The sequence below is a fragment of the Cavia porcellus genome, unplaced genomic scaffold (assembly GCF_034190915.1).
Source record: "Cavia porcellus strain 051 isolate PalLab524CR breed Dunkin Hartley unplaced genomic scaffold, mCavPor4.1 scaffold_7, whole genome shotgun sequence".
In the NCBI taxonomy this organism is placed as follows: Eukaryota; Metazoa; Chordata; class Mammalia; order Rodentia; family Caviidae; genus Cavia; species Cavia porcellus.
The window spans coordinates 54,846,147-54,869,665 of NW_026947490.1; the positions used below are offsets into that span (position 1 = coordinate 54,846,147).

At 51.0% G+C, this 23,519-nt stretch overlaps 1 protein-coding gene across 2 annotated transcripts in view; it reads left to right on the forward strand.

Annotated features, from left to right (window-relative positions):
* The window catches only part of Rcsd1 (RCSD domain containing 1), a 59,472-nt gene that overhangs the window by 28,460 nt on the left and 7,493 nt on the right, over positions 1 to 23,519 (forward strand). The window contains exons 1-5 of one of the 2 annotated variants that reach the window (XM_063253604.1): positions 4,920 to 5,012; positions 12,643 to 12,744; positions 14,266 to 14,355; positions 18,799 to 18,870; positions 21,698 to 21,901. In XM_063253604.1, coding sequence (XP_063109674.1) covers positions 4,935 to 5,012; positions 12,643 to 12,744; positions 14,266 to 14,355; positions 18,799 to 18,870; positions 21,698 to 21,901 — 546 coding nt within the window. In that variant the 5' untranslated portion in view covers positions 4,920 to 4,934. Of the gene's footprint in view, positions 1 to 4,919; positions 5,013 to 12,642; positions 12,745 to 14,265; positions 14,356 to 18,798; positions 18,871 to 21,697; positions 21,902 to 23,519 lie in introns of those variants that run through there. The other variant, XM_003468678.5, reaches the window with a different exon arrangement.

Genomic DNA, 23,519 nt, shown 5'->3' on the forward strand with positions numbered 1-23,519 from the left:
TCCTCCACTGGGCAGAATGTTTTTTGAGATTACTTCGTATTGTCACGTGTGTCTGGAGTTCATTCCTTTTTGTGTCTGAGTAATATTCCACGATGGTCTTCCAGTGCAATTTGTTTATCATTTCTAGGCCTGGGTTATGAGTAATACAGCCTTTCCAAAGATTTGCATGTGAGTATTTATGTAAACTTCTGTTTGCATTTCCTTTGGATAAATAGACTACAAGTGAGAGAGTTGGGTCATTGAGTAGATGCATGTGTGGCCTCATGAGAAGCTGCTAAAATATTTTCCAAGTGGCTATGATATTGAGCACTTCCATCACCACATCTGAGATGCCCCCACAGCTCCACATCTACCTCCCGCTTAGTACTGGCCACTTACTTTGCTTTAGCCATTCTGTGTGTCCTTATGGCTGTTCACTAATAGCTAATGCGCATGTCAGCGATTCATTTATAATTTCAGAGAAAGGTCTGTTCAGCCTCTTTATCACCCTGTACTGGGTTGTCTATTGAATAATCCCTAAATGTGAACTCCCAAGTGCACATGGGTTGAAGCTGAGAGCACAGGTGTTTGTGGACATCCAAGCAAAGATACCAGGTCACCAGGTGGGGCTGTGCAGCCCCAGACCAGCCACTTCTTTTCTCTGAGTCTCAGTTTTCTCTCCAGTAAAACAGAGGTGATTAGGGATCCACATCACAAAGATGAAACGAGATCATCTCAGTACTGTTCGGGCCCATGGCCACGCAGTGGAGTAGCTGTTTTATTACTGTGGAGACGATGCCTGATAAAGGCTGCTGTTACTAATTCAAAACCAACTTCTAGCAGCGAGCCTTGGAAAAAGGGTGGTGAGCGCAGCTGGAATTTCTCAGGGTGCGGATGGTTCCAGGTAGGGGGGCACATGAGCCCAAGGCCACCAGATGCAGGTCTGGACTGGCATGGGACTGCTGCTCTGGGGCACTCAGCCAGCCCCTGCAGGGGACACTGTCGCTGGGAATCAGAGCCACAGGGAAGGCTGTTTGTCCACACAGCACCCCCTTCCTCAGAGCTTGCTACTGTCCTAAGAAAACCCAACAGAACTTGCACTCAAAGCAGCTCAACCCAGCAGGGACGGTTTCCTAACTCTCCTGTCCTCCCTTTCTGTCTCTGTCTCTGTCTGCCTGTCTCTCTCTCTCTCTAATTTAAAAAAAAAAAAAACAGCCAGGCATAGTGACACACACCTGTGATCCCAGTACTCAAGAGGCTGAGGTAGGAGGATCACTGTGAGTTTGAGGCCTACCTGGGCTACATAAGCAAATTCAAGGCCAGCCTGAGCTATATAGTGAGACCCTATCTCAACCTTGCTCCCCTAAAAAGGACAGTCATCTTCCAGACCAGCTGAAGAGGTGTCAAAGGCCAGCAGGGTTTTCCTTGTGCCTACCTGGGGCCCTTGTAGCCTGAGGCTGTGGGTTCCCCTGGAGGCAGAGGGATCCTGAGGCTTGGCAGCTCCCTGCTGAGGCCAGACCAAGGATGTGGGCTCTGGTCCTGGCCAAACACCCTTCTACTGCAGTAAGGGACTTACTCCCTCATTTTTCCCAGTTTACTCCTTGTTGAAATGGGTCTGAAGATATCAAGCAGCTCACAGAAATAATCAATGACTGTAAATAAGGAAATAGGCAGATGTTAAGTGTTTTTTTTTAGGTGTCCTGTTTTAGCATAGATTGGTTGTTTACCAACCTGGAGATGATACTCAGGAACCAGGATATGTGGTTCTAATGGATTTCTTAGCTTCAGGTAGAGACTGGAGGCTCAGACTGAATAGTAATGGGTTGAGCAGGGGAAGTTCTCATTCTTTGTTCTCTAGTTACCAACCAGTGACCTTGGATGTGTGGCTGAGCTTTAATGAAAACAGCCCAGCATGCTCAGAGTGATCCCTGGCTGACAAGTTGTTTCCATTTTCACCTCAAGGTCCTATATTTATCAGGCTTCCTGATGTGGGCCCAGTGGTGTTGGTTTACTGAGGCACCATCCATCCATCCATCCATCCACCCAAGCACCCACCCATTCCATCCACCCGTCCACCCGTCCACCCATCCACCCATCCATTGTTTATGGGGTGGCTGCTGTTGGCAGGCAGTGGGCTAAGAGAATGGTCATGAGTAGCACCTGATCTTTGGGCCCAGGCTTACAAGAGAGGAGAAATCTTGCAAAAACTTTAAGTATTTTAAAAGCTGAGTTCCAACCACCCAGGCCTCCTTTCCATCCCTCAAACGCCTGTCTCCTCTCACGACGGCTTTGTGTAAACTTAGAAAGCTCGTGGTCACCTCCACACGCTGCATACGTGTGTGTGGCACACTCCCCCTGCATCACTTCTACTGAGGATGTCCCGTATTTGGATCCGTTCCCCTCCTCACACGTTCTCCTAGTCCTTTCCTTCTGCAGCACTGTGGTCCTAATAAATAAGAAACAAAATGTTGGACTGTAATCTCTGCTGCGGAAGGTTCCGTTTCATGGCTTTGGCCTGAGCACGTGCTGCAGGGCCAGGGCTACAAGGAGAATGAAAGAGTCTGAGACATGTAAAACAGAAAGAGGAGCTGCTGGTTTTGCCTGGGTAGAGTGGGGTGGGCAAGGGGAGCTTCCTGCAGGTATGCCCTGGGGATACCGAGTTCTGGGTACGGCCAGGTCCCCAGGGACTCTTCCCGCAGTACTGTGTCGTGTGGATAAATGCAGTTAAACAGGCTGTGAATTCAGCGATTTATAAAACCTTGGGGTTTTATTCTTCCAGTCATTTTTCTTCTTCTGCCTCCAAATAAGACACTTGCACGTGCACTAATCCATGTAAGCAGTGCCAGGTCAAGAAAGCAGATGTTGTCTGCTAACAACCTAATGACACTGACTAGAGAATTTTGGAAGAGCCCTGCCTTGTGAGGTATAGGTCTTCTTATCTGGAATTTCCCTGGCATTGTGGGCAGATAACAACAGACACTTTGATACCAATATTCAATAAAAAAAAAAAAAAACCTCTGTGCAGATTAAAGTGAATAACGTTTTTGTTTTTGTGTTTTGCTCACCCTCACCTTGATAACCTGAGTCCAGGCCTGGGGGCCGCTGCCCTCTGCAGTGTCCTGTGTGTACTTTTACGAGCCTGACTGTCCAGTCCAGGGCAGCTCTGAGGCTCTCATAGCGCTGGCCCCCACCTGCTCCTTTCAGTTGACAGAAACTGTTCCTTTATGGGACAGATGAGCAGACACTCAGGGTGACTGCAGAGCACATTCCTGCCACAGCTTCACAAAAGCCTCTTTGCTGCTCTGTGCCTCAGCTTCCTCAACCAAGCAGGCTGATACAGTGACTGTCTCTTTGGATCAGGTTACACAAATTAGAGGAGCCCATGCATGTGGGTAGCCAGGCCTGTGGTGTGTACTTGACACCCTGCAGCCACCAGCATTATCCTCAGACATTTCTTCTGCACGTAGCCTGCGTCCACAAGTCAGATGGAAGACGGTACCTTCAGTGAGAGTCTCTCCTCTCTCCCGCTGGGACTGCCTGGTGAGGCTCTCTGGGGAAGGGACCTGGGGACTCTGCAGCTCCTCCTGCGGGCCCTGTCCCAGTCACCAAACCCCAACTCCAGCCCACCCGATAAGTGTTCAGCTCCAGCCTGAAACAGGAGAGGCAGCAGCTGACCGGGATGCAAGCCCAGACCTTGGGAAACTTGTTCTAATCTTAGAAGGCTGAGCCTCGTCTCTGCTTCCACTTGAAGGACAAATGTCACAGACTCCAGAACACACACACACAGCCACCAACTTCTGCTCAGGAAGCAGGGTGGCCTCAAGCCTCAGGACTCTGGGAAGCCCTGGTGAGGTGACCATCAGGGAGAGGGGCTTTCAGTGGGATCAGGGCCTGATTACTGGACAGGAGTTTCTAAATATGCAGGGGACAGAGGAATTGTGCTTTTCCTTGCCTGCACTGGAGAGCGACTCCATTAAATCACTCATGCCGTCCAGAGGAGGGGCTTCTTCCACACACATCCCCTTTGCCCTGCAAAGAAAAACAAACAAACAAAACCAGCTGTCAGAAGCTACTGATACACCCTCAGGAAAGAGGAAGGAGCACAGGAAATTGGGCCTGTGCAAACCCTGCGGTGGGGTGGGGGGCCTGGCCTCTGTTCCAGCACCCAGCAACCTCTTGGCCTCCGTGCAGTCCTGGTCCCTCCGGCTGTTTTGGGCTCCACCATCTCCTGATAACCCCGCCAAGGATCAGCCCTGGCTCCCTGACCCGTGGCTCATCCGCTCACCGTTGACCCTGCCCCACCTCCACGAGTGACAGCTCTGTCCACCCAGACGTGTCCACCCACCTTGACTCTGCACTGCACCTACCTGCTCAGTCCCCAGCTCTGGTCAGTCTCCCCTCCCAACTTGCTTTTGAGTCCTGTATCTTTCTGCTTTTGATGATCATACTGAACACCTGAGATAATCAGAGGCTTTAACTGAAAGTATTCATATAGTCTTGAAATTTTGGAAGTGTTAAGACTATGGCCAATTGGCTCTGGGGCCTGTAGAGGAACCATGTGACAAAGCAGCTCACCTTATGTCTGGGAGCAGAAGAGAAGAGAGATACGAGGCTCCACAACCCCATCCAAGGGTGCACACGTGACCTAGGTACCCCATTAGGCTCTGCCTCTTCCACTTTCCACCACCTCCCAGCAGTGCTGCACTGGGGCCTCGCCTTTGTCACATCAGCCTTTGGGGGCCCTCCACATCCAAACCATAAAACCTCCTGCTCCTGATCTCCATTTCCACTGACTTCAAGTTGTGTTTGTGATCTCTGTGGTTCCTTCTGTTTTCTCCAGCTCCTGAGGTTGGCACAAGATTGGTTCCTTGGCAACTCATTATGCCCAGCATCACCCTTGGGCCTGATTTTGTCTCAGATGACTCCTCTCCATTCTGCTACAAAGCCCATTAGACATGGGAATAAGTCCCCAGGCCTGGCCAAAGCCTGGAAGCTGGCAAGTGCTCATAAATATCCACTCAAGGGTTGAAAAGGTAAATTCTGCCCTCAGGGTGATTCCTTTCATCCTCTAAATGTAGGCCAGAGACATTTATCTTTGGGTCTTGGTCTGCACCTTAAAAAAGCACCGCAATGAAGGGCTGTGGGTGGAGTGGGAGCTCCTGAAGGTTGTGGGCTGTAGGATGAGGTTGTGCTGGCACTGCACAGCTAGGAGTAGTTCTCATTTACAGATTAGAGATTTCTGATCGAAGTCCTTGCCAGAGGTTCTATTGCTCGCTTGCTTGCTTGCCTCTCCACCTCCCGAGGCAGCCAGCCCTGTCCATCCTCCGCTGCCCCTGCTTGCTCCTCTCTCCTTTATCCCTCCCCCACACAGCAGCGGCTCCCCAGGCAGACCTGAAGCTGTGGAAAACCCAGCTTCATGGAGGGGCTGCCCTGGCAAAGATGAGATGCAGTCAGGTCACTGCCCCCTGCCCGTCCGCTTCCCACACTGCAGTAGAGGCCTCTTGCAGAATAAATCTCATGCTTTGGCTCTTTGCATAAAACCCTCCAGTGACTTCTGGGGCCCTTAGGACAGAGTCCCACCTTGGAGGCCTTTTGCACCCTGCTGTGTTCCTCCTGGCCTCATCCTGCCACTCAGGCCTGCATGAGAGCTACACCAAGCTGGGTGCTCCCTGTCACCCTGGACCCCGCCCTCCTGGAGGACTCCACATTCACAGCTCTCCAAGCTGGAGTGCTCAGCTCTGGTCCACTTTCCCGCTTGGCCAGGTGGAAACCTCCTCCCGATGCCTCCAGCCAGTGCTTTTGCCCTGGCCTTCCACAGTCAGCATCCTCAGCTCTCTGTCTCCCCAGCCCCATTCCTTCCTTGTAGAGATGCTGCCCAGCATGGTCTTGCGCAGCCTCTCTCTCTACTGGGTTAAGCCGTCCTGCCACACTCAGCTCTCACACCATTCACATGCCCGCTTTCATTCGCTTCTGTATGCTGGGCACACCTTCATAGCCCCATTGGATTCGCATTAGAGGTGGTGGGGACACTCAGAACAGAGCAGTGCTTTAATCCAGACGATTTCCAAGTTAGTGACTCCTGTGATACAAACTTAGCATCCAATGTTTGGGAAATCAGAAGCTTAGAGCAGGTCTCACCACTCTGAAATCCAGTTGTTAGTGGGCTATTTCTTCTTCTGGAGGCTGGAGCGGAGGAACCCTCTCTGTGTCTTTTCCAGCTTGTTCAGCATCCTGCATTTGTTGGCTTGCAGCCCCTTCCTCAATGTTCAAAGCCAGTGAGGGTAGCCGAGCCTCCTTATCTCCCATCACTCTGACTCTTCTGTCATCTCTTCCACTCTGAGGACTCCATGATTAGCTGAGGGACACCCAAATAGTCCTGAACCTCTTCCCTGTTTCCTTGCATATTCACAGGTCCCAGGAATTAAGGTGTGGACATCTTTGGGGGGCCCACAATCCACCTACCATACTGACTGACCACACTCTAAACATTTGCTTGCTTTTCTCCTTCCCCAGTAGCCCACAGGTCTGCAAGTGGGGACCACCCTTACCCCGAGGATCCCTGAGTCGCCTCACCCCGTGTGCTCTAACTCCCTAGGGCCCCACAGCCATCCCACAGGGAAGAGGAATGGTGGGGAGGAGGCTGAGGCTTGAGAGCTGCTGTGCTTTGCCCAAAGTCACACAAGAAGGAGGCAGATCAGAGACTAAGCTCAGGCCTTGGCTGATGTCCTTCCAGCAAGTTCTGAGAGCCGGAAGGAGGGCATGAAGCATTACAGCAGTGAGCAGAATCAGGAGGAGGGGAGCAGAGAGAACATGCACCTCTTTTGATTGTGCTGCCTCCAAACAGGACCTGCCTTCTCAAGGTCCCCAGAATGGACTGAAAGATTCCCTGTTACGCTACCTGTTTCTGAGTCCTCATTCTAAACCGCCAAGCCTGTTGCCCCAGCAAAGGGTAGAGAGAGCATCTCGTAGCACAGCCTTAGTACTCCAGCCAGGGCTGAGAACTTCCCATGTGTCACGAGGGTACTAGGGGTGTGAGCCTGGCACCCATGGAGTTCATAGTGAATTGACCAGGTGACATCACTCCTCTGCTCAAATACTCCTCCATGCAGCTTTCCTGGATTCACCCTGGCAGATTTTAAAAAATTTTCTTAATAATACAATTTCTTCCATTTTTATTTTTTATTAGCACCTATTTGCATTACGTAATGGTTTGCATTCCTTGTGGGGAGTTGGCACACACACATAACACACTTTAATTCCTTTTTATCCCCTTCCCTCCCTCTTCCCTCCATCTCCTAACCCTCTTCTCATTTACATAAAATCTATCTCCCTATTTCCTGTTATTTATCTTTTATTTTGTTCTTCACTTATATTTTGGATTTCTTAAACAAGAGGAACCGTGCGGTATTTAAGCTGTGTGTCTGATTTATCCTGCTTGCCATTAAGATCTCAAGGAGTCTCCACTTTCCTGCAGAAGATTCAGGCAGCCTTCTTCAGGGCAGAGGAGCACAGGGCCCCACTGTGGGTAAACATCACACTCTATCCACTCATCCTGATGGCACACAGGGTGCTAACGAGCTTTAGTGTTAGAAATTGTGCTGCTTTAGATATGGGTCTGCATACATCACTGTGATATGCTGTCTTTAACTTTTGGGAAGATGCTTGGAAGGAGAAGAGCTGAGTCAAGCAGAATTTCTATTTTTAGTTGAAGAATCTGCGTACTGATTTCCATAGGGACTGCACTAGGTTACACTCCCATCAACAGTGTAGCAAGATTCCTTTTTCCCCCACCTCGCCAGCATTTGTTAGGGGTTGGCTTCTTGATGACAGCTGTCTTTCTGGAGCGGGATGGAATCATGGTGTTTAATTTGCATCTCTTTAATGGCAGGTGGTGCTGAGCATTTTTTCATATATATTTTGGCCATTTGTACTTCTGCAAAGTGTATTCACTTCAGCTGCTCATTTTTTAATTGGGTCTTTTTAGGGAGGCCTAATTTTTTGAGTTCTTTATGTAGTCTTGATACTAGTCCTGTATTGAGAAATGACTGGCAAAAAAAAAAATTCCCATTCTGTAGGACATCTCTTCAAGATGTTAGTCATTTCCTTTGATGTGCAGAAGCTTTTACTTTAATGTGAACTTATTTGTTGGAGTTATTTCTTGTGCCACTGGTGTTCTAACCAGAAAGTCCTCACCTACACCTATGTCCTAAGGGTTTTTCCTATTTATCTTCCAGCAGGTTTAAGTGTTTCTTTCTACATTTAAAACTTTGATCCATTTTATACATGGTGAAATACATCAGCCTAGATTCAGTGTTCTGCATGTGTAAAGAGCTAGTTTCCCCAGCACCATTTATTAAAGAGTGTGTCTTTCCTCAGTGTGTGTTTAATCTCTTTTTAAAAAATCAAATAGCTGAATATGCCCAACCCAGGCGGACTAAGTGCCCCTCCGTCCACACTTCATTTTTTCACCACGATACTTCTAAGCTGGCCTTTCAGCTGGATGAGAAGCTCCTTGGGCTCCAGGTCTATGAACCTTCCTATTTCTGTTCCTAGAGTCAGCACATAGACAGGACTCTTCTGTGCCTTCTGGGACCCTGGGCTTGTTAGTCTACTTCCTGTGTCTATGGGAGACAGCTATGCAGCCTCCAAAAGCCAAGTCACATGTTTGCATATTGGATTGGCGCAAAGGGTGATGGATATTAATAACTTGGTTTACAAATGAGGAAACTGAGTCTCATCCAGGTTGTATTAAGTTTCTATCACCATAACCAACACCTGAGATAATGAAGGTGCACAGTTTCAGAGCTTTGACTCCATGATCAATTGGCAGGCAGCTTTGGGCTGGTGGTGACTCAGTATGACATGGCAGGAGCACATGGCAGAGGATGCTTGTTCACCTCATGGCAGCTGGGATGCAAAGGGAGGAGGAGCCGCAGTTCCAGTACCCCTTTCAAGGGCATCCCCCACATCCTGAAGGTCCCTCCAACTCCAGTAGCACCACAGGCTGGGGTCCAAGCCATCGATCCAAGTCTTGGGGGACATTTAAGGCCAAAGGTTCTCACCCAGCAAACAGCAGAAGCAAGACTGTAACCCAGATCTGCCTCTAGATGTGTGGCTATGACATCTGCTCTCTGTACATCCCTAACCCAGGCCCACTCAAAATGATTTCCTTATGTTGGCCTAATGGTTCCCAGGTTTCATAAAAAAATGTCACCTGGGCTGGGGATAGAGCTCAGAGGCATAGGCACCTGCCTGGAAAACTTAAGGTCCTGAGATGGATTCCCAGTATCATAAAGAGAAAAGAAAAGAATGTCACCCACACCATTCCTGAAATCACACTACAGGTCCTATCACTATAGAGACATTGAGAATGAACACCTCCCTCCCATTTATGTGTTACCTACTAGTGTTACCCAGGAATTCAGCTAGATACCCTGCTTGTATCCTCACCCCTAAACCAGCCACTCACATGAGGGAACCCCCAGTCCCAGGAAGATATGCGCTGCACTGATGTTAAAACCTCAGAAGCAGAGAAAGCTGTCTCCTCTGACAGCAGCAAGTCCTGCGGGGGACAGGAGCACCCTGGCCAGCAGCACCTGTGGTTAATGGGTTTGTTGAGGGGCTTTTTCTCTTGGAGAGGGTTGCAGAGACCACAGATCTGCCATTTCCCCACCCATCGAGCCTACAGGTGGGTAGATAGGAGATAACTCAGGACTTTGATCTTGCATAAAATGTTCACATATATTCATTTCTATTCATTTGCTGTGTCTATTTTTTATAGTTTTTCTTTTCACTTACTCTCTCCCCACAAAAAAGATCACCCCTGCCACCATGATGCATTCAGCAGTGTCTACAGATGCTTCAGAAAGGATGCAGAAATGATCCAAAGCAGTGGTCGGAAACACAGCATTTATGTACAAATTCAGGATTTCTCACCCTCCCTGACTTTTACCAGAGAAATCCCCTGGCCTCAGCCCATCCCATATGCAGTCTACGTGAATCTGAGGTCAGGCCTCCCCTGGGAAACGCAGGGGTGCCCTTCACCTTGGTGGAGAGATCAGGAGGCGACCTGGAGCCCAGCTGGGAGCCCTTCCCTTGTTTGGTCTATGTTCCTTTGGTCTGGTCCAGCCTCATGACTTCAGCCTCCTCCTCTAACTCCGACTCGGTTTTGGGTTCCACACTACGTGTGTGAGTTCTGCTCCCTTTGCTGTGTCTCTGCTCCGTGCCTAAGACACAGTTCAGCTTTCCTGAGCTGGGTCTCCCCAGCAGGCCCTCCCCAGCTCAGGAGAAAATGCCCTGGCAGACTTCAGGAGGCGTTTTCCACCCTCTCTCCCCCAAAACCTGGTGCATCTACCATTCCACACCCTCCTTTGCACCCTTCCCCCACCACACACCTCGCTGCGCGACAAGCCTGGTCCATTCCACTGTCACCTTTCATCTGGGCCCCTGCTTCAGCATCCCTTCCGGATACCCTCAAGCAGTGTCCCCCTTTTGCTCAGAAGGAAACACAAGCTGGTTTCCACGGTCCACCCCCACCAGGGAAGCGAAAGCATCCCAGCAGGGTGGCACTCACTGACCCTTTTGGCAGTGGTGGTGAGCAGAGCTTTTAACAGGAGGGATAGTCAGTTTGTATGACACTGAGGCCCTAGCATGACTGCCCAAGACGCTGTCCGATTGTGGAAGAAGCAAGCATCCCTGTCCCTTTGAGGCTCTGAGTCCCCTAGCCCAGAGCAAGGGCAGTGCCACCCCATTTAGACCTTGGCTGAGGGGCAGGGTGCAGGCACAGGGCAGGCTGAGCTGCCACACAGAGCCCAGCACTGGCCTAAACTCAAGTCCCCCTGGATAATCCGCCACGTCCAAGTTGCATTTACAACCTGGCACCACAGGGGGCGTTGAGCCGGGCAGACACAGGGCTTCTAGGCTCTCAGGAGGAAGTCCCAGAGGAACAGGGACAGGTCACTTTCTTCTGGCCTCTGGGAGTCGGCCACTCCCCGTGGAGGTGGTCTCCAAGCCCACAGCTGAGCTGGCATGGTTGCCAGGAAGGCTGGGGAAGAAAGCGCTGGGCCCTAGAAGGTGGACAGAGGCCAGCGATCCTCAAGACCAGGGGATACTGCAGGAAGATCCGGGTGATGAGTCCACGGGGGATTTAAGATGAGGAGGCCACAGGGCCGCGCTGGGGTGGGGCCACAGCTGTGTGTGGTCTGTGGAACTGAGCTTGGGACTCGGCATCGGGTAGGAGCAGCTGCAGGGTCCAGCCCCAAGACAACATTGGGCAGGACTAGATGTGAAAACCAGCCTCAGCTGAGTACATGTGACAGCTAGACCCTGTGCTAAGTACTTCATTACCGAAGAAAGACCCAAGTGCTGGGGAGGTTGAGGGCTCTTAGCCAAGCCTAGAGGAAGTAGAGACAGGTGGGCGTCTCTTCCCAAAACACCTCAGGCTGCCAGAGCCCGGGCTGCCATCCGTCCTGCCCCAGACCACGTTGTTCCTTTGCACTTGAGTGACCCAGTGGCTGACCCTGATTTCTAGTTGTGCACAGCGCTTTGCAGTTTGCAGAACACTTTCACAAGTCCTGCCATTAACTGAGGCCAACCCTGGGTCAGGTGCTTCCCAGGCTGCCCTGTTTGGCATCACCTGGTGATGTGCCTTCTCCGGGCTTCAGTGTGTCCAGAAGGCTACAGTTTTGTACAGTTGGGCCAGGAAGTGTCTGGTGAGGGGCAGTGATGAGGGATTGTCTTGGCTTAAACAAGCCCTGGAGGCCTTGGACAGGCTAAAGAAAACCTGTTTCCTGGGCTCCAGGAAAATGTACTCAGTGGCAGCAACAGGATTCCTAACACGCAGCTTCTTTTTTGTTGTTGTTTTTTCCTTCTGGAGCCAGGGTCTCCCTATGCAGTTCAGGCTGGCCTTGAGCTCACTGTGTGTAGCACAAGCTGGTCTTAAACCCATGGCAATCCTCCTGCCTCAGCCTCCTGAGTGCTGAGATCACCCGTGTGCACCAGCACTCCAGGCCCCATGTTCTATTTTTAACTGGAATGTCTCTCTCTGCACTAGCAATGGGCCCCGGGGGATGCTGAGGAGGAGCGCACTGTCAGCAAGACCCAAGCAATAAATAGCAGAGGGCAGAGGCTGATCTGTTATGAGGGTGCCCAACTAGACAGATGGACAAACCCATCGGGCCGGCATCTCTGCCAAGAGTGGCACCGGTCACCACACACAGTCTGATGGCCTGTGTAGTGTTCCAGGAGGACAAGGAGGAGGTCATGGCAGGTGTCAGGGTCAAACAGATGGGGCTGGGTGACCTTTCCCAGAGCACACTGGGCTGGGTGGGGCACTGTGGGGAGATCTGCACATCCTCATGTGAACTAAGTTTTCCGTGCTCAGGCCAGGATGGGGTTGGACTGGAATGATGGCAGTTTCAGGTGCAGGGACCCATCTTTCCCCAGGGGCAGACATTCACAGGTCGAAACTTCTGTGGCTGGCACTTCTGTCCTAGCCTTCAACAGGTCTGCTGGAGTTGGGTCCGATTTCCACTGGGGTGGGGAATACCTCGCTGTCAGAAGGCTCCTGCTTTGGCCACAAAACAAGTGCCTTTCTCAGCCCCCAGCCCTGATACTTGGAAGAGCTGAGGTGCTGGCTAACTCTGCTTTGCCTTGGTTTTCCAGGAGAGACCCACAGAGCCCAACGCCGGCGTGGACAGCTCGGCGTCCCCATCGGTGGCCCAGCTGGCCGGGCAGTTTCGAGAGCAGGCAGCAGCGGCCAAGGAGGTGAGGCTGGAGGTGGACGCTCCTCTTTCCTGGGGGCTGCCAAGGGGAGGTCTGCCCTGGAGAGGGAGGAGGAGGCTTGGGAGTGACCAAATTAGGCAAGGAAGCAGAGGGTCCCCCTCCATGGTGAGGAATGTGCCACTAGCTGTGCCTTGAACCTTTCCCCACCAGGGGAGCTGACAGCACTGATCAGGGGGACAGGGAGCTGGGCAGGGAGAGCGGAAGCTGCAGACAGAGAAGTCAGTTCGGATTTGTTTCCGTCTTGATTCTCCATGATGAAAACCTGGATAGGTCAAAGGAAAGGAGTCCCCAGAAGTTCCCAAACCTGGCTCCTGCCAAGTAACCTAGGGGTCAGAGCGGGGGAGGCTAGGCAGATTCCAGACTGAGAATTGAGAAGGAAGAGGACTTGGAGGGGAGCACATTCCCATGGGAAACCAGGGATCAGGAAGGCTGCTATGAGCCTCCCGCTGAAGAAGACTGTGAAGGTGGGCATGGTAGCACCTGTCTGTAATCGCAGTACTCTAGGAGGCTGAGGCGGGAAAGTCACAAGTGAAAGGATTTTGGTGCAGGCCAGGCCGGACATTATAGCTGGTAAAGCCTCAGGTGAAACCAGGGAGCTCCATCTTCCCCACCCCTGGGAATTTACCTATGGCGCCAAAAGAAGACCAATGGGCTACCTGTGCCTCCCTAACGCCCCCTCAGGCTCCACCCCAAACCTAAGCTACATATATGCCTCCACTCCACGTGTTCCATGGAGAGATCGCCAACCCTGGGGGGAGATGCCGCGACCCAGGGGATGGGGGGGTGTCTCTCCCCACATTCTCAAAATAAAGGTCATTTATATTTCATACTTATCTTTTCAGCCGCTGCCCCACAATTCTATCAACAAGTTCAAGCCCAGTCTGGGCAATATAATGACTTGGAAAGACCATGTCCCAAAATAGAAGATTAAAAGAGGCTAGGGATGTAGCTCAGTTCTAAAGCCCTGGGTTCAACCCTTGGTCGAAAAGAAAAGAAAAGACTGGCTGTGGGAGGGCTTCATTATAATTTGGGAGCCTGGGACTGTGTTTTTGGTCTTGCAGTGCGGTGCTCCTTATGAGGTGACAAAAGTCATCCCTAGGGTAAAGGGGGCCTCTCATGGCCCCAGGAGTGGGGCAGGAGGCAAATGAGGGCTACCTTTCTTTTAGGCATACTGTTTGCCACTTTTGTCTTTTGATCCAAGAAATTGGATCCCTCGTTTCTAGACATTATGGACATGTCCTAAAGGACAGAGGAGATGGCTTTGATCCAGGAGCTGGCACTGCCTGAAGCTGGATGCAGGCATCCCTGTGAGTGCTAATTCAGTCTGTGAGTCCCAAAGGACGGGAGAGGAGAGACTGAAGTCAAGGGCACCAGCTCCACCGGAGGAGCCGCTCCCTCCCACCATCCTAGCCATGCCTGACCCCAGGTCACTGCCTTCCTCTTCCTCCCTGTTGCCTGATGAGCTCTCTCTCTCTGTCTGTCTGTCTGTTGCTCTCCCTCTAGACACCAGCCAGTAAACCAAGCAGAAGGAGACCTCCCTGCTCCCTCCCACTGTTCCCCCCCAAGATAGAGCCAGCTCAGAATGGTGAGGAGGTAAGTACGGCGCTGTGGGGCTTGAGGGGTTTTCTCGTTCTTCTAGGAAGAGGCCCCCAAAATCATACCTTTATGCTTCGAAATGTATGTAGGGAATGTCTCCATTTCATATTCAGAGATGAGTCCTGGGAAGTGAACCCAGGGCCTTTGCACTGAGCCATATCCTCAGCCCTCTTTTAGTTTGAGACAAGGACTTGATTCAACACTAAATTGACCAGTCTGCTCTTGAACTTTCAATCCTCCTGCTTCAGCCTCTCAGAGTGCTGAGATCACAGGCATGCACCAGTGCGCCCACCCAGGTTGAATCTCTCTCCCAAAGGTTTCTGCCCACTTCACTTTGGAATCTAAGTTTTTCCCTAATCTTTTCTACTGAGCCTCTTTTATGATCTGAACAGAGACTGAAAGATTTTTCAAGCCTGAGAACTGAGGCAAAATGGATTATCACCACCACACCCAATTCAGGCATTAGAAAAGTTACAGTATTTGCCCAGCTCTCAGGGGGATAGATTCAGAATAATGTGTGCAGAAGGCTCCCGGACAGAGGGGCTATCCTGCCACACAGCAGAATTGCAGTTCGAGAAAATCCCACAGTCCCTTGGGTCCTGGAAAAGCCTGGCTATTGTGTTAGACCCGTGGAAGAAACCCAGAGTGCACAGCGACCTCACTGCCCTGGGATATAAATAGCCAGTGCCACCAGCATAATAAAGATCAGAGCCAGTAATAGATTCCAGCCCCCCCCCCACTTATCTAACTGCAGCTACAACAGTCCCCTCTGCACCCTGTGCCACATCACCGCCCCTGTGGTCACAGCCATGCTGTACGTGGATGTGCAGGCCCGTGTCCTGCATGGGAGGCCAACCCCAAGCCCAGCACATGAAGTGCAGAGGGTTCAGCCACATTTTTTTTCTCCCCTTTTGGGGACCAGCATCCTGACAACCGAACCAAGTCCACCTGCACGAATTTGGACAAGCTCCTTATTCCCCACCTTTTCTCGTCCTAAAAAGTGAAACAGTTGAAGTGCACGTGGCTTTCAAGCCTTTCTGTCAGCCATAAGCAGAAGCCAATCAGAAAAAACAGAAACTCACAGCCACACCTGTTGGGGGATGAGGGGCTGTGAGGGTGGGGATCTGCTCTGAGAATCCCTCACTTCCCTCCCCCAACTAAAGTCTCATTCTAGAATGAGAACCCCGAGGGGCTGGACCATGCAGAGTGTGCTGAGGTCTTGCTGGGTCTCTTCCTGGGTCCTTTCCGGTGCTGGCGTTGACTCTTGGCCTCGTGGGGTCACTAGGCAGTGCTATAACCAAATACCCACCAGCAACTTCTTGTTACAGAGGCTCGATTTCTCCTTCCCCTTAGACTTGATGTCTCTGCGGCTGTGGCCATCCAAGGATGTCCCCTGATAACCCAGCATAGCCCAGAGAAGTCACTGCACCGTTCTGACTGTGGTCCCGTGTTGGCAGAATGAGGACCAGCATGGGACAGACCAGGGCCCCTGGAAGGGCGGGACTCCTCGGAATAAGGCAGAGGGGGCTTGGTTAAAGAAAGGGCTGTGTCAGACCAGTGTAGAGCTCTCTGCCCTCACTACCTGGCCAAGAGCAGGATGAAGACAGAGTTTCCAAGGAGAGACCAGAAAATAGAGTGAATGCTTAATTTTTGTAAAAAATTGTTACAGTGAAGGACACGTTAGCATGAATCTCCCTCAAAATACTCCCTTTGCTTCCAGTATGTTTTCCCCTCCTTCTTCCCACTTCCTGAACCCCAACTGGATGTTCTTTTCATGAGTCTTTTTATGAGGTGTGACCACAAATACGGTGAATGCTGCCCAGCGCCACCCGACAGAAAGGGAAGTTCATAAAACTGTTCCAGGGCGTCCTCATGCACCCTATGCAGCGGATCCGGCACTGTGTGACTTCTGGCCCTTCCTCAAAGTGAAAATGACCACGAAGGAAAACATTGTGAATCGATTCAGGGCAGAAAGGCAGTCACGACCGAGCAACTAAAGACACTCATGAAAGAGGACTTCCAGGATTGCTTCAGATCATGGCAGAGCTGAGGGATAAGTGGTTTTGAAGCAAAGGGAGTATTTTGAAGTGAAATCATGACATTGTGTCTTTTATTACAATAATTTTAAAAATTTTACATGTGCACCCTTTTTTTTTTTTTTTTTTTTTTTTTTTTTCTGTCTTTTTGAGACAGGGTCTCTATGTAGTTCAGGCTGGGTTTGAACTCACTTTGTAGCCCTGGCTGGTCTCGAACTTTCAATGATCCTCCTGTCTCAGCCTCCTGAGTGCTGGGATTATAGGTGTGAGCCACCACGCCCAGCTTATTTTTTGATCATATCTCACAGACTGAGAACCTTCTGACTGGAGTGACCAAGTGCTTAGATACAGGAAAGACACAACCTCCAGGCAGGGCAGGGGTGTCAGGCCAGACCTCGGTTCCTAATGCACAGTGCTGAGAGGGTTGCTGTCCCTCTTCACCCCTGCCCCTCCCCTAAGCTGGGGCCTGAGACAGTGGGGTGCTCACTCCCCTGCCTGAGGCTGGAGGGCCCCTCCCGCAGGCCAAGTGACCAGCAGGCCAGGTGACCAGCAGGCAGCTCTTGCTAGAAGCCTCAGCTAGAGGGGTATTTAAAGCAGTTGAAAATGCTCCCATGTGAAAAATCAGGTCCAAAACCTCTGAAAAAATAAGATATAATTGTATGATATCTTATTTCATATAAACATAGCTCTCTTCATGCAAAAGTTTATAAAGCTGGTTTTTTGTTTTGTTTCGTTTTTTCTCCGAGATTCTGTTAGCTCCACAACGTGTTTGAGCCCTTGGTTAAACTACGCAGGAGATGCTGCCACCTGCTGTCTATCCTGGGAACTGCATTTGCAGTGATGTAGGATTCTGCTGGTAGTTCAAATACTAGGGTTGTATCACGCCTCTCCCGCGTCCCCCGTGGTTTAGCGACATTTGCAGTATGGTTTATTGAATTTCCACTGCCTTCAAAATAAGGTGGTTAGTTGAGGAAGCATTTACAGTATTATTTAAAATGAGTTTGGTCAGCAAAATTGTTGCAGCAGTTTCTGAAACTGTTTCAAAAACACTTGTCCATGTGAAGTCCCACCATCGAGCACAGACACTAAGGACCACCCTGTGGGGCTGGAAGTGCTTTGTGCTCACTGTGGCCAAACAGTTCCTTTAACAGAGCTTTTTCTGCTGCAGGAATGGATGTGCTGATGGAGCCCACGCCCCAGGAGGTGGAGGCACCTTAGCATCACATCCTTTCAAGAAGTCCTGGTCTAAGCCAGAATCAGAAAGAGCTGGGTCTCTTGAGTCCCAGCCAGCGCTTGCCTTTGCTCTCCTTTGGCACTAGGTTTAACCAGGTCACCAGACCCTGGTTCCATCACTGATTCCATCAATCATCCTTAATATTCAGAATATCCCCAAGAGATCAGCATGATTCTTTGGTTCAGGCACATTAGTACACAGAATGAAGGGTGGATAATGCACATCAGTCACAGACTACAGGAGGAGCCCTTCTGGGTTTTGGTCGAGGCCCAACATGAAAATCATCTCCTCCTTCTTCACCCTCATCATCAGACATCGTATCATTTTCATTGTCTGACATAGCTGTGGACATGCGCCATCAAGCCAGGAATTAATCTGACCTCTTCCAGAGAGTAGAGACCAAATTGTCTTCATCTTCATGCAACCAGCCCAATGGCTGGAGTGCGGTAAATGTTTAATACACATGTCTGAGTAGTTGAAATGAGTGCTCAATGTGTTGGAAAGATAATGTATTAAAACATGCCACTGTTGGAATTTTCCAAAATACACTTAGTTCAGGGGAGGAAATTTAATAATATCTCTGTTGGATTTCATTCCTGATCTGTGATTTCTTTCTCTATTTATTTATTTATTCATTTATTGAGTCAGGGTCTTGCTCTGTCATTCAAGCTGACCTTGAACTCACTGTGTAACCCAGGCTGGCCTCCAACTCACAGTGATTCTCCTGCCTCAGCCTCCCAAGTGCTGGGATAACAGCTGTGTGCCAACATGTGCCTGGTCCTTGCTTTGTTTGTAACACACAGAATGGGTGATTGCTTTGCTTGGTTTTGGAATTCCCCCCAGTGGTTGATTCACCTTGTTAAAGGTTACAAAGTGATGGGACTTTTCCGCCCCACAGACATAGTTTACTTCACAATGACAGCGAAGTCGTTCTTCCCGGGCTGGGGGCCTCCTGTGTCACGGATGGCTGCCTCGACTTCTCAGCTCAGTCGAGTGGTCTTGCTCGTAGTGAGATGAACCAGAGACCAAGGGGAGCCGGCCTCGTGCAGGCCTGGGAGCAGTGAGGGGTCAGGAAACGAGTGGCCACTGACATCCCCTTCCAAGTGGGGCTGCTGGCCCACACCACATCCCCCCACCTCACTTGGATGTTTTGATCCATTTTCTCTGTAGAAAGCATCTTCCAATGTCAGCCACGCTCCTAAAATCAAGGTGAAGAGCTCGCCCCTGATCGAGAAGCTCCAGGTAAGTGGGCCTTGGCTCCTTTGACCCAGCCCAACCCTTCTTCTGAGCATGCAGGCTTTTGGAAGGAGCCTTTGAAACTCTCAGGGCTCATACCTAGGGTCACTGGATAGTACCTGTGGGCAGCTGGGCAAACTTGTAATCCTAGCACTCAGGAGGCTGAGGCAGAAGGACCACCATGAGTTTAAGGCCAGCCTGGGATACATAGTGAGTTCAAGATCAGCCTGAACTGAGATTCTGTCTCAAAAAAAATTTTCTTTTCATATCTGATGCAATAGAAGATGTACAGGAGAGTAAATAGCAGCAATCTCAATTGTGTTTCCTGAGCCCACGCATCCATATCTTCTGGGGCTTCTCAGTCTTAGCACAACTGGGGGGCTGTCTGCAAGATATTTAGCGGCATCCCTGGTCCTACCCCCAGTAGCACTTGCTGGTGAGTTGTGACTGTGAAGAAAATGTCTCCAAACATTGCCAAATGTCCCCTGGGGGCAAAGCGACCCTCCCTTCCAGCTCAGGTGAAAAGCACTGCTCTAGGAAGTCCAAGCAGAGGGGAGCAGAATGGGTAGGAGATGTGAGTATCCTGCATTCGTCCTGAATTCAGGGATGGGGCTGGAAGGAACAGGAGAGGTGCTCCCAACACGGGGACAGTGTGATGTGGATGGAAGCACAGAGGCGAGGTGGGCACAAGCCTGGAGCCTGGGCAGGGTCTTGATGGCTCCCCAGCTTTTGCCCAGCATCCAGGAGGCTCACCTGCACTGTCAGGTCCCATCCAGCCCCGTGAGGGACACTGGCTTAACCTTCCGTTCTGAGACCACCAGTGGGATGTTAAGACGTAGAGCCACAGGCTCTGTGTTCCTGGCTGTGGGGAGCTCAGAGAGCAGTTCCCAGCCTGACTCGGGCTCAGGAAAGCATCTCTAGCCCACTGAGGCTGGACACTCTGCAGGGCACCCCTGAAATGTGGTTCCTGCCACATCCCTGGAGCTAGAGAACCCATCCCGCTAGCTCCAGGGACAGGTCATTGCCACCCTAGGAAGTACAGGGCTTCCGTGGGCACACTGAGAATCTCTCACAAGGAGCCAGGCCTCAGCATCCCTCCCAGCAGTCGGCTGAGGGGTACAGTGCAGGTCCCTGCTCTGTCCAAGTGGCAGGGGCAAGTTCCCAGTTCCCGCACTCATTCCCTTTCCAGTCATCTGTGAGACTTTTTTGGGAAATATAGCAAGTTGAGAATAAGTATCTAATTATTGAATGTCAGCAACTGTATAGGGAGTTAGCTGAATCTCACAGGAATAGGAGCCTTATTTTCTCAGGAAAACGTGAAAGGCAACCTCAACTGGGATTTTCTTCTAAACATTCTATTGAACAAGTTCTAAGTATTCTATGGAATGAGTTCAGAACTTGATTCTTCTCAAGTTCGAAGTTTGGTTTTTCTCTTAGCTAGAAAGATCCACTTTGTTTGCAAGCAGCTGTCTAGAAGGAACTTCTCTGCTTGCCTTTCAGCAGGCAAGGGGCTGTCCTTTAACACATGGATACATCCCCCTGTGCCCCAAAGGCTCTGAACCAAGTCTCCCAGCTCCAGGGTTCGGGCCTCCTCTGTAACCATCACCTGGCTCAGGGTCACAGTATTGCTTCTTTTACATTTTCTGTATTTAATTCTTTCCCAATTCAGTCACCTTCCTAAAACATCTGTAATGCTTTGCCGTCTGCACACACTACCTTTTTGCATAGAGGTCCTCTCAGGGCCGAAAGGAGCATCAGGGAAGAAATAGGGAGAGGGTCTGAGCCTACAGGGTCAGGGAACAAACAGTAAATAGGGTCTGCCAAAAAAGACTCAAGGCTACGAATCCTAGACTAGGAAAGGCTGTTGGACTTGGTAAAGGGCACACAGCAGCTGGTGAACAGAAGATCCACTATGTGGAGCTCTGTTTCTTGTCTGGAGAATCGAAGGACTTGGACTTGCACCATTTGCCATCCGAACTCCAACCCTTCTGGGTGAGACCTCACTGCTGTCTCTGGCAGTGTCCACTGTGGGACAGGAGAACAAGTGCCCCCAGCGGGGAGGACCCAGGGTGCTCCTCACTGCCCCCCACAGTTGCCTTCCTGCCCACCAGGGCTGGATTCAGAACCACCACCTCCTCCCCCACCAGACCCAAGACCCCTTCAGCCTTTGATTCCTGTGTGACTCCCCACTGGTGGCTGTGGAGGTCTCGCCTGCTGCACTGGGCTGTCCGAGGGCATTGCCCTCAGTGTAGACCATTTTCATATCACCTCCTGGAGAGTGTGTCAGCCATTCCTCAGCTGTCTCCCAAGACACATCAGCTCCCCGCGGGCTGGAGGAAGTAGACCTGGCATGGGTCTCCGAGGATTCCCTAGGCACTATCCTAATCCGTGCAACCAGAGAAAAACTGAGCACAGTGCTAAGGACTTAACCCATGACCTTGCTCTGAGCTCTACACCCCCAACCCTTCTTAAATTTTTTTGCTTTGAGATAGGGTCTTGGTAAATTGCTAAATCACTCAGGCTGGGCTCAAACTTGGGATCCTCCTGCCTTGGCCTCCCAGACTGGTGAGATTACAGGTGCACCATCATCCCCAGCTCAGGGCATCATGGTTGGACATTCATCAGTGCTTGTGAGCATTCTGGACCCAGCCTGTGGCAAGCTAAGTAGGGGTGGATGGAGCAGGCAGCGCTTGTGGAGCGGGGTGCAGCATGAGTGGAAAAGCTTCAGGTGAACCAATCTCAAACCGTTCTGAGCCCAGTAACCGAGAAGCCAGGGTAGAAGTGTGTTCCTTCTCCCCAACTCTGTTTGAAATTCCTCTCCTTTTCATGACAGGCCAATCTGACCTTTGATCCAGCGGCCCTTCTGCCCGGGGCCTCACCCAAAAGTCCTGGCCTCAAGGCCCTGGTGTCCCCGTTTCACAGCCCTCCATCCACCCCTAGCAGCCCCGGTATGCGGCCTCGACCCAGCGAGACAGAAGAGGTCCCCGTCAGCTTCGACCAGCCCCCAGAAGGGAGTCACCTGCCCTGCTACAACAAGGTACACATGCCCAGAGCACAGAAATGTGCTTTGGATTCACAAGAGGGACAACCCTGTACCTCTCTCCTCTTGTCCTGGAGTGAGGAGGACACGTTTGACACCAGAGTCGGAGCTGACCTTTCCAGGAGTGTAATCTCTCCTCTAGCTTGTAGGTGACTCCTGACTGGGGTCACCTCTCCACCCGCCTGCCTCTCTCACGTTTGCCCCATCATCCTGTCACCCATCCAACAGGCGAGCTGAGAGGACCCTGTCCTCCATCCTTCATGGAGAGAGGGATGGAAACCAATCCCAGCTGCACAGATGGGGAAAGTCAGAACCTGGGGACAAAACTAAACCCTTCCATGTGAGTTCCAGACAAGGTGGCCAGGATCCCTAGGACTCCAAAAAATCTGGTTCTGCCCTGGTCCAAAGTAACTCAGTATGGGTCCCATCGTTCTTGCATAGTCAGAGGACATACAAACTGTTCTCTTTGCTGAATATGTCTCATATCAGTGGTGCTGTCCTGATGCTCTGTGTATGCTCTCTTCAGACCCCTAGCCCCAAAGGGGGAAGTGGGGAGCAAGCTACAAGTCCAGGGCTGGCTGAGCGGGTGCCAGCAACACTGGACAGAGCCAGGCAGGGCCACATGGATGAGGGTCTGATGCTTTGGAATTAAGGATGAAGAGTCAGATCCTCCAAGCCAGTCAGGAAACCCATCTAGCAAAAGAGGTCATAGATATCAAAACAGGTAGGGGCAAGGACATGACCAGCAGGTAGGAGGGCAGGCTTGAGCCTGCTGGCTGGGGACATGCTGGAAGCCCTCCATCGTGAGGTGACAGAGCCTCCTCAAAGCAGACAGAAGCCAGCAGAGAGCTGCTCTTCCCCAGGAGTCCTTGGCCTGGTCATCATCCAGAGGCTTCAGCCTTCCGGCAGCAGCTCCCAACTGGCCTTGGGGACCAGGGCTCTTTCCTGAAAACCTCAGAGGTGGAAATAGGATTGGCAGATATCCAACGGTCAATCAGTGGGACAAGAGTCACAGAAAGGTAGTGTCCCTGAAAGTTTTAGAGAGTGCCTCGCTTGAGGCAAGCATTGCATCCAATCAGAATATTTTCATGGCTCTTTCAACGGAGTCTGAGACCATGTGCCTCTCAGACAGGAATCGTTTCCAGACAGTTCTGCTGTGAATCCTAAGGTTCAGCTTCAGACTTGGCTGTCCCCACAGTGGCCAGCTTTGTGGGGAGTTAGCTGGCCACCAGCTGTCTAGCTCAATATGCATGAGACTCGAATGCCAGGGCCAGGTATTGCCAGGCCCCAGTCCTCTTCCCTGGTGGGTTCTCCTTTGTCCAGTATCATTTTCAAAATGTTAAAATACAAGTCTTGCCTGGTGGATCATTGCTAGTTTGAGTCCAGAGAGAAAAAATAATTGGACACTGAAACAGCTAATGTTTTACAGGTAGTAAAATCGTTTTTTCTTGCTGGAAAGCAGTTGTGTCTCTAGGAGGCTTGTGTCTGTGGGGCTTACAACCCCATAGGCTCTAACTCATAGCCCAAGGCAGGGGTTCTAGTGCTCCTGGGGATGAGCTGAGCCCTGGGTGCTCGCCTTGAGATGCTGCGGTGCTCCTCTTGCTAACTGTCCCTC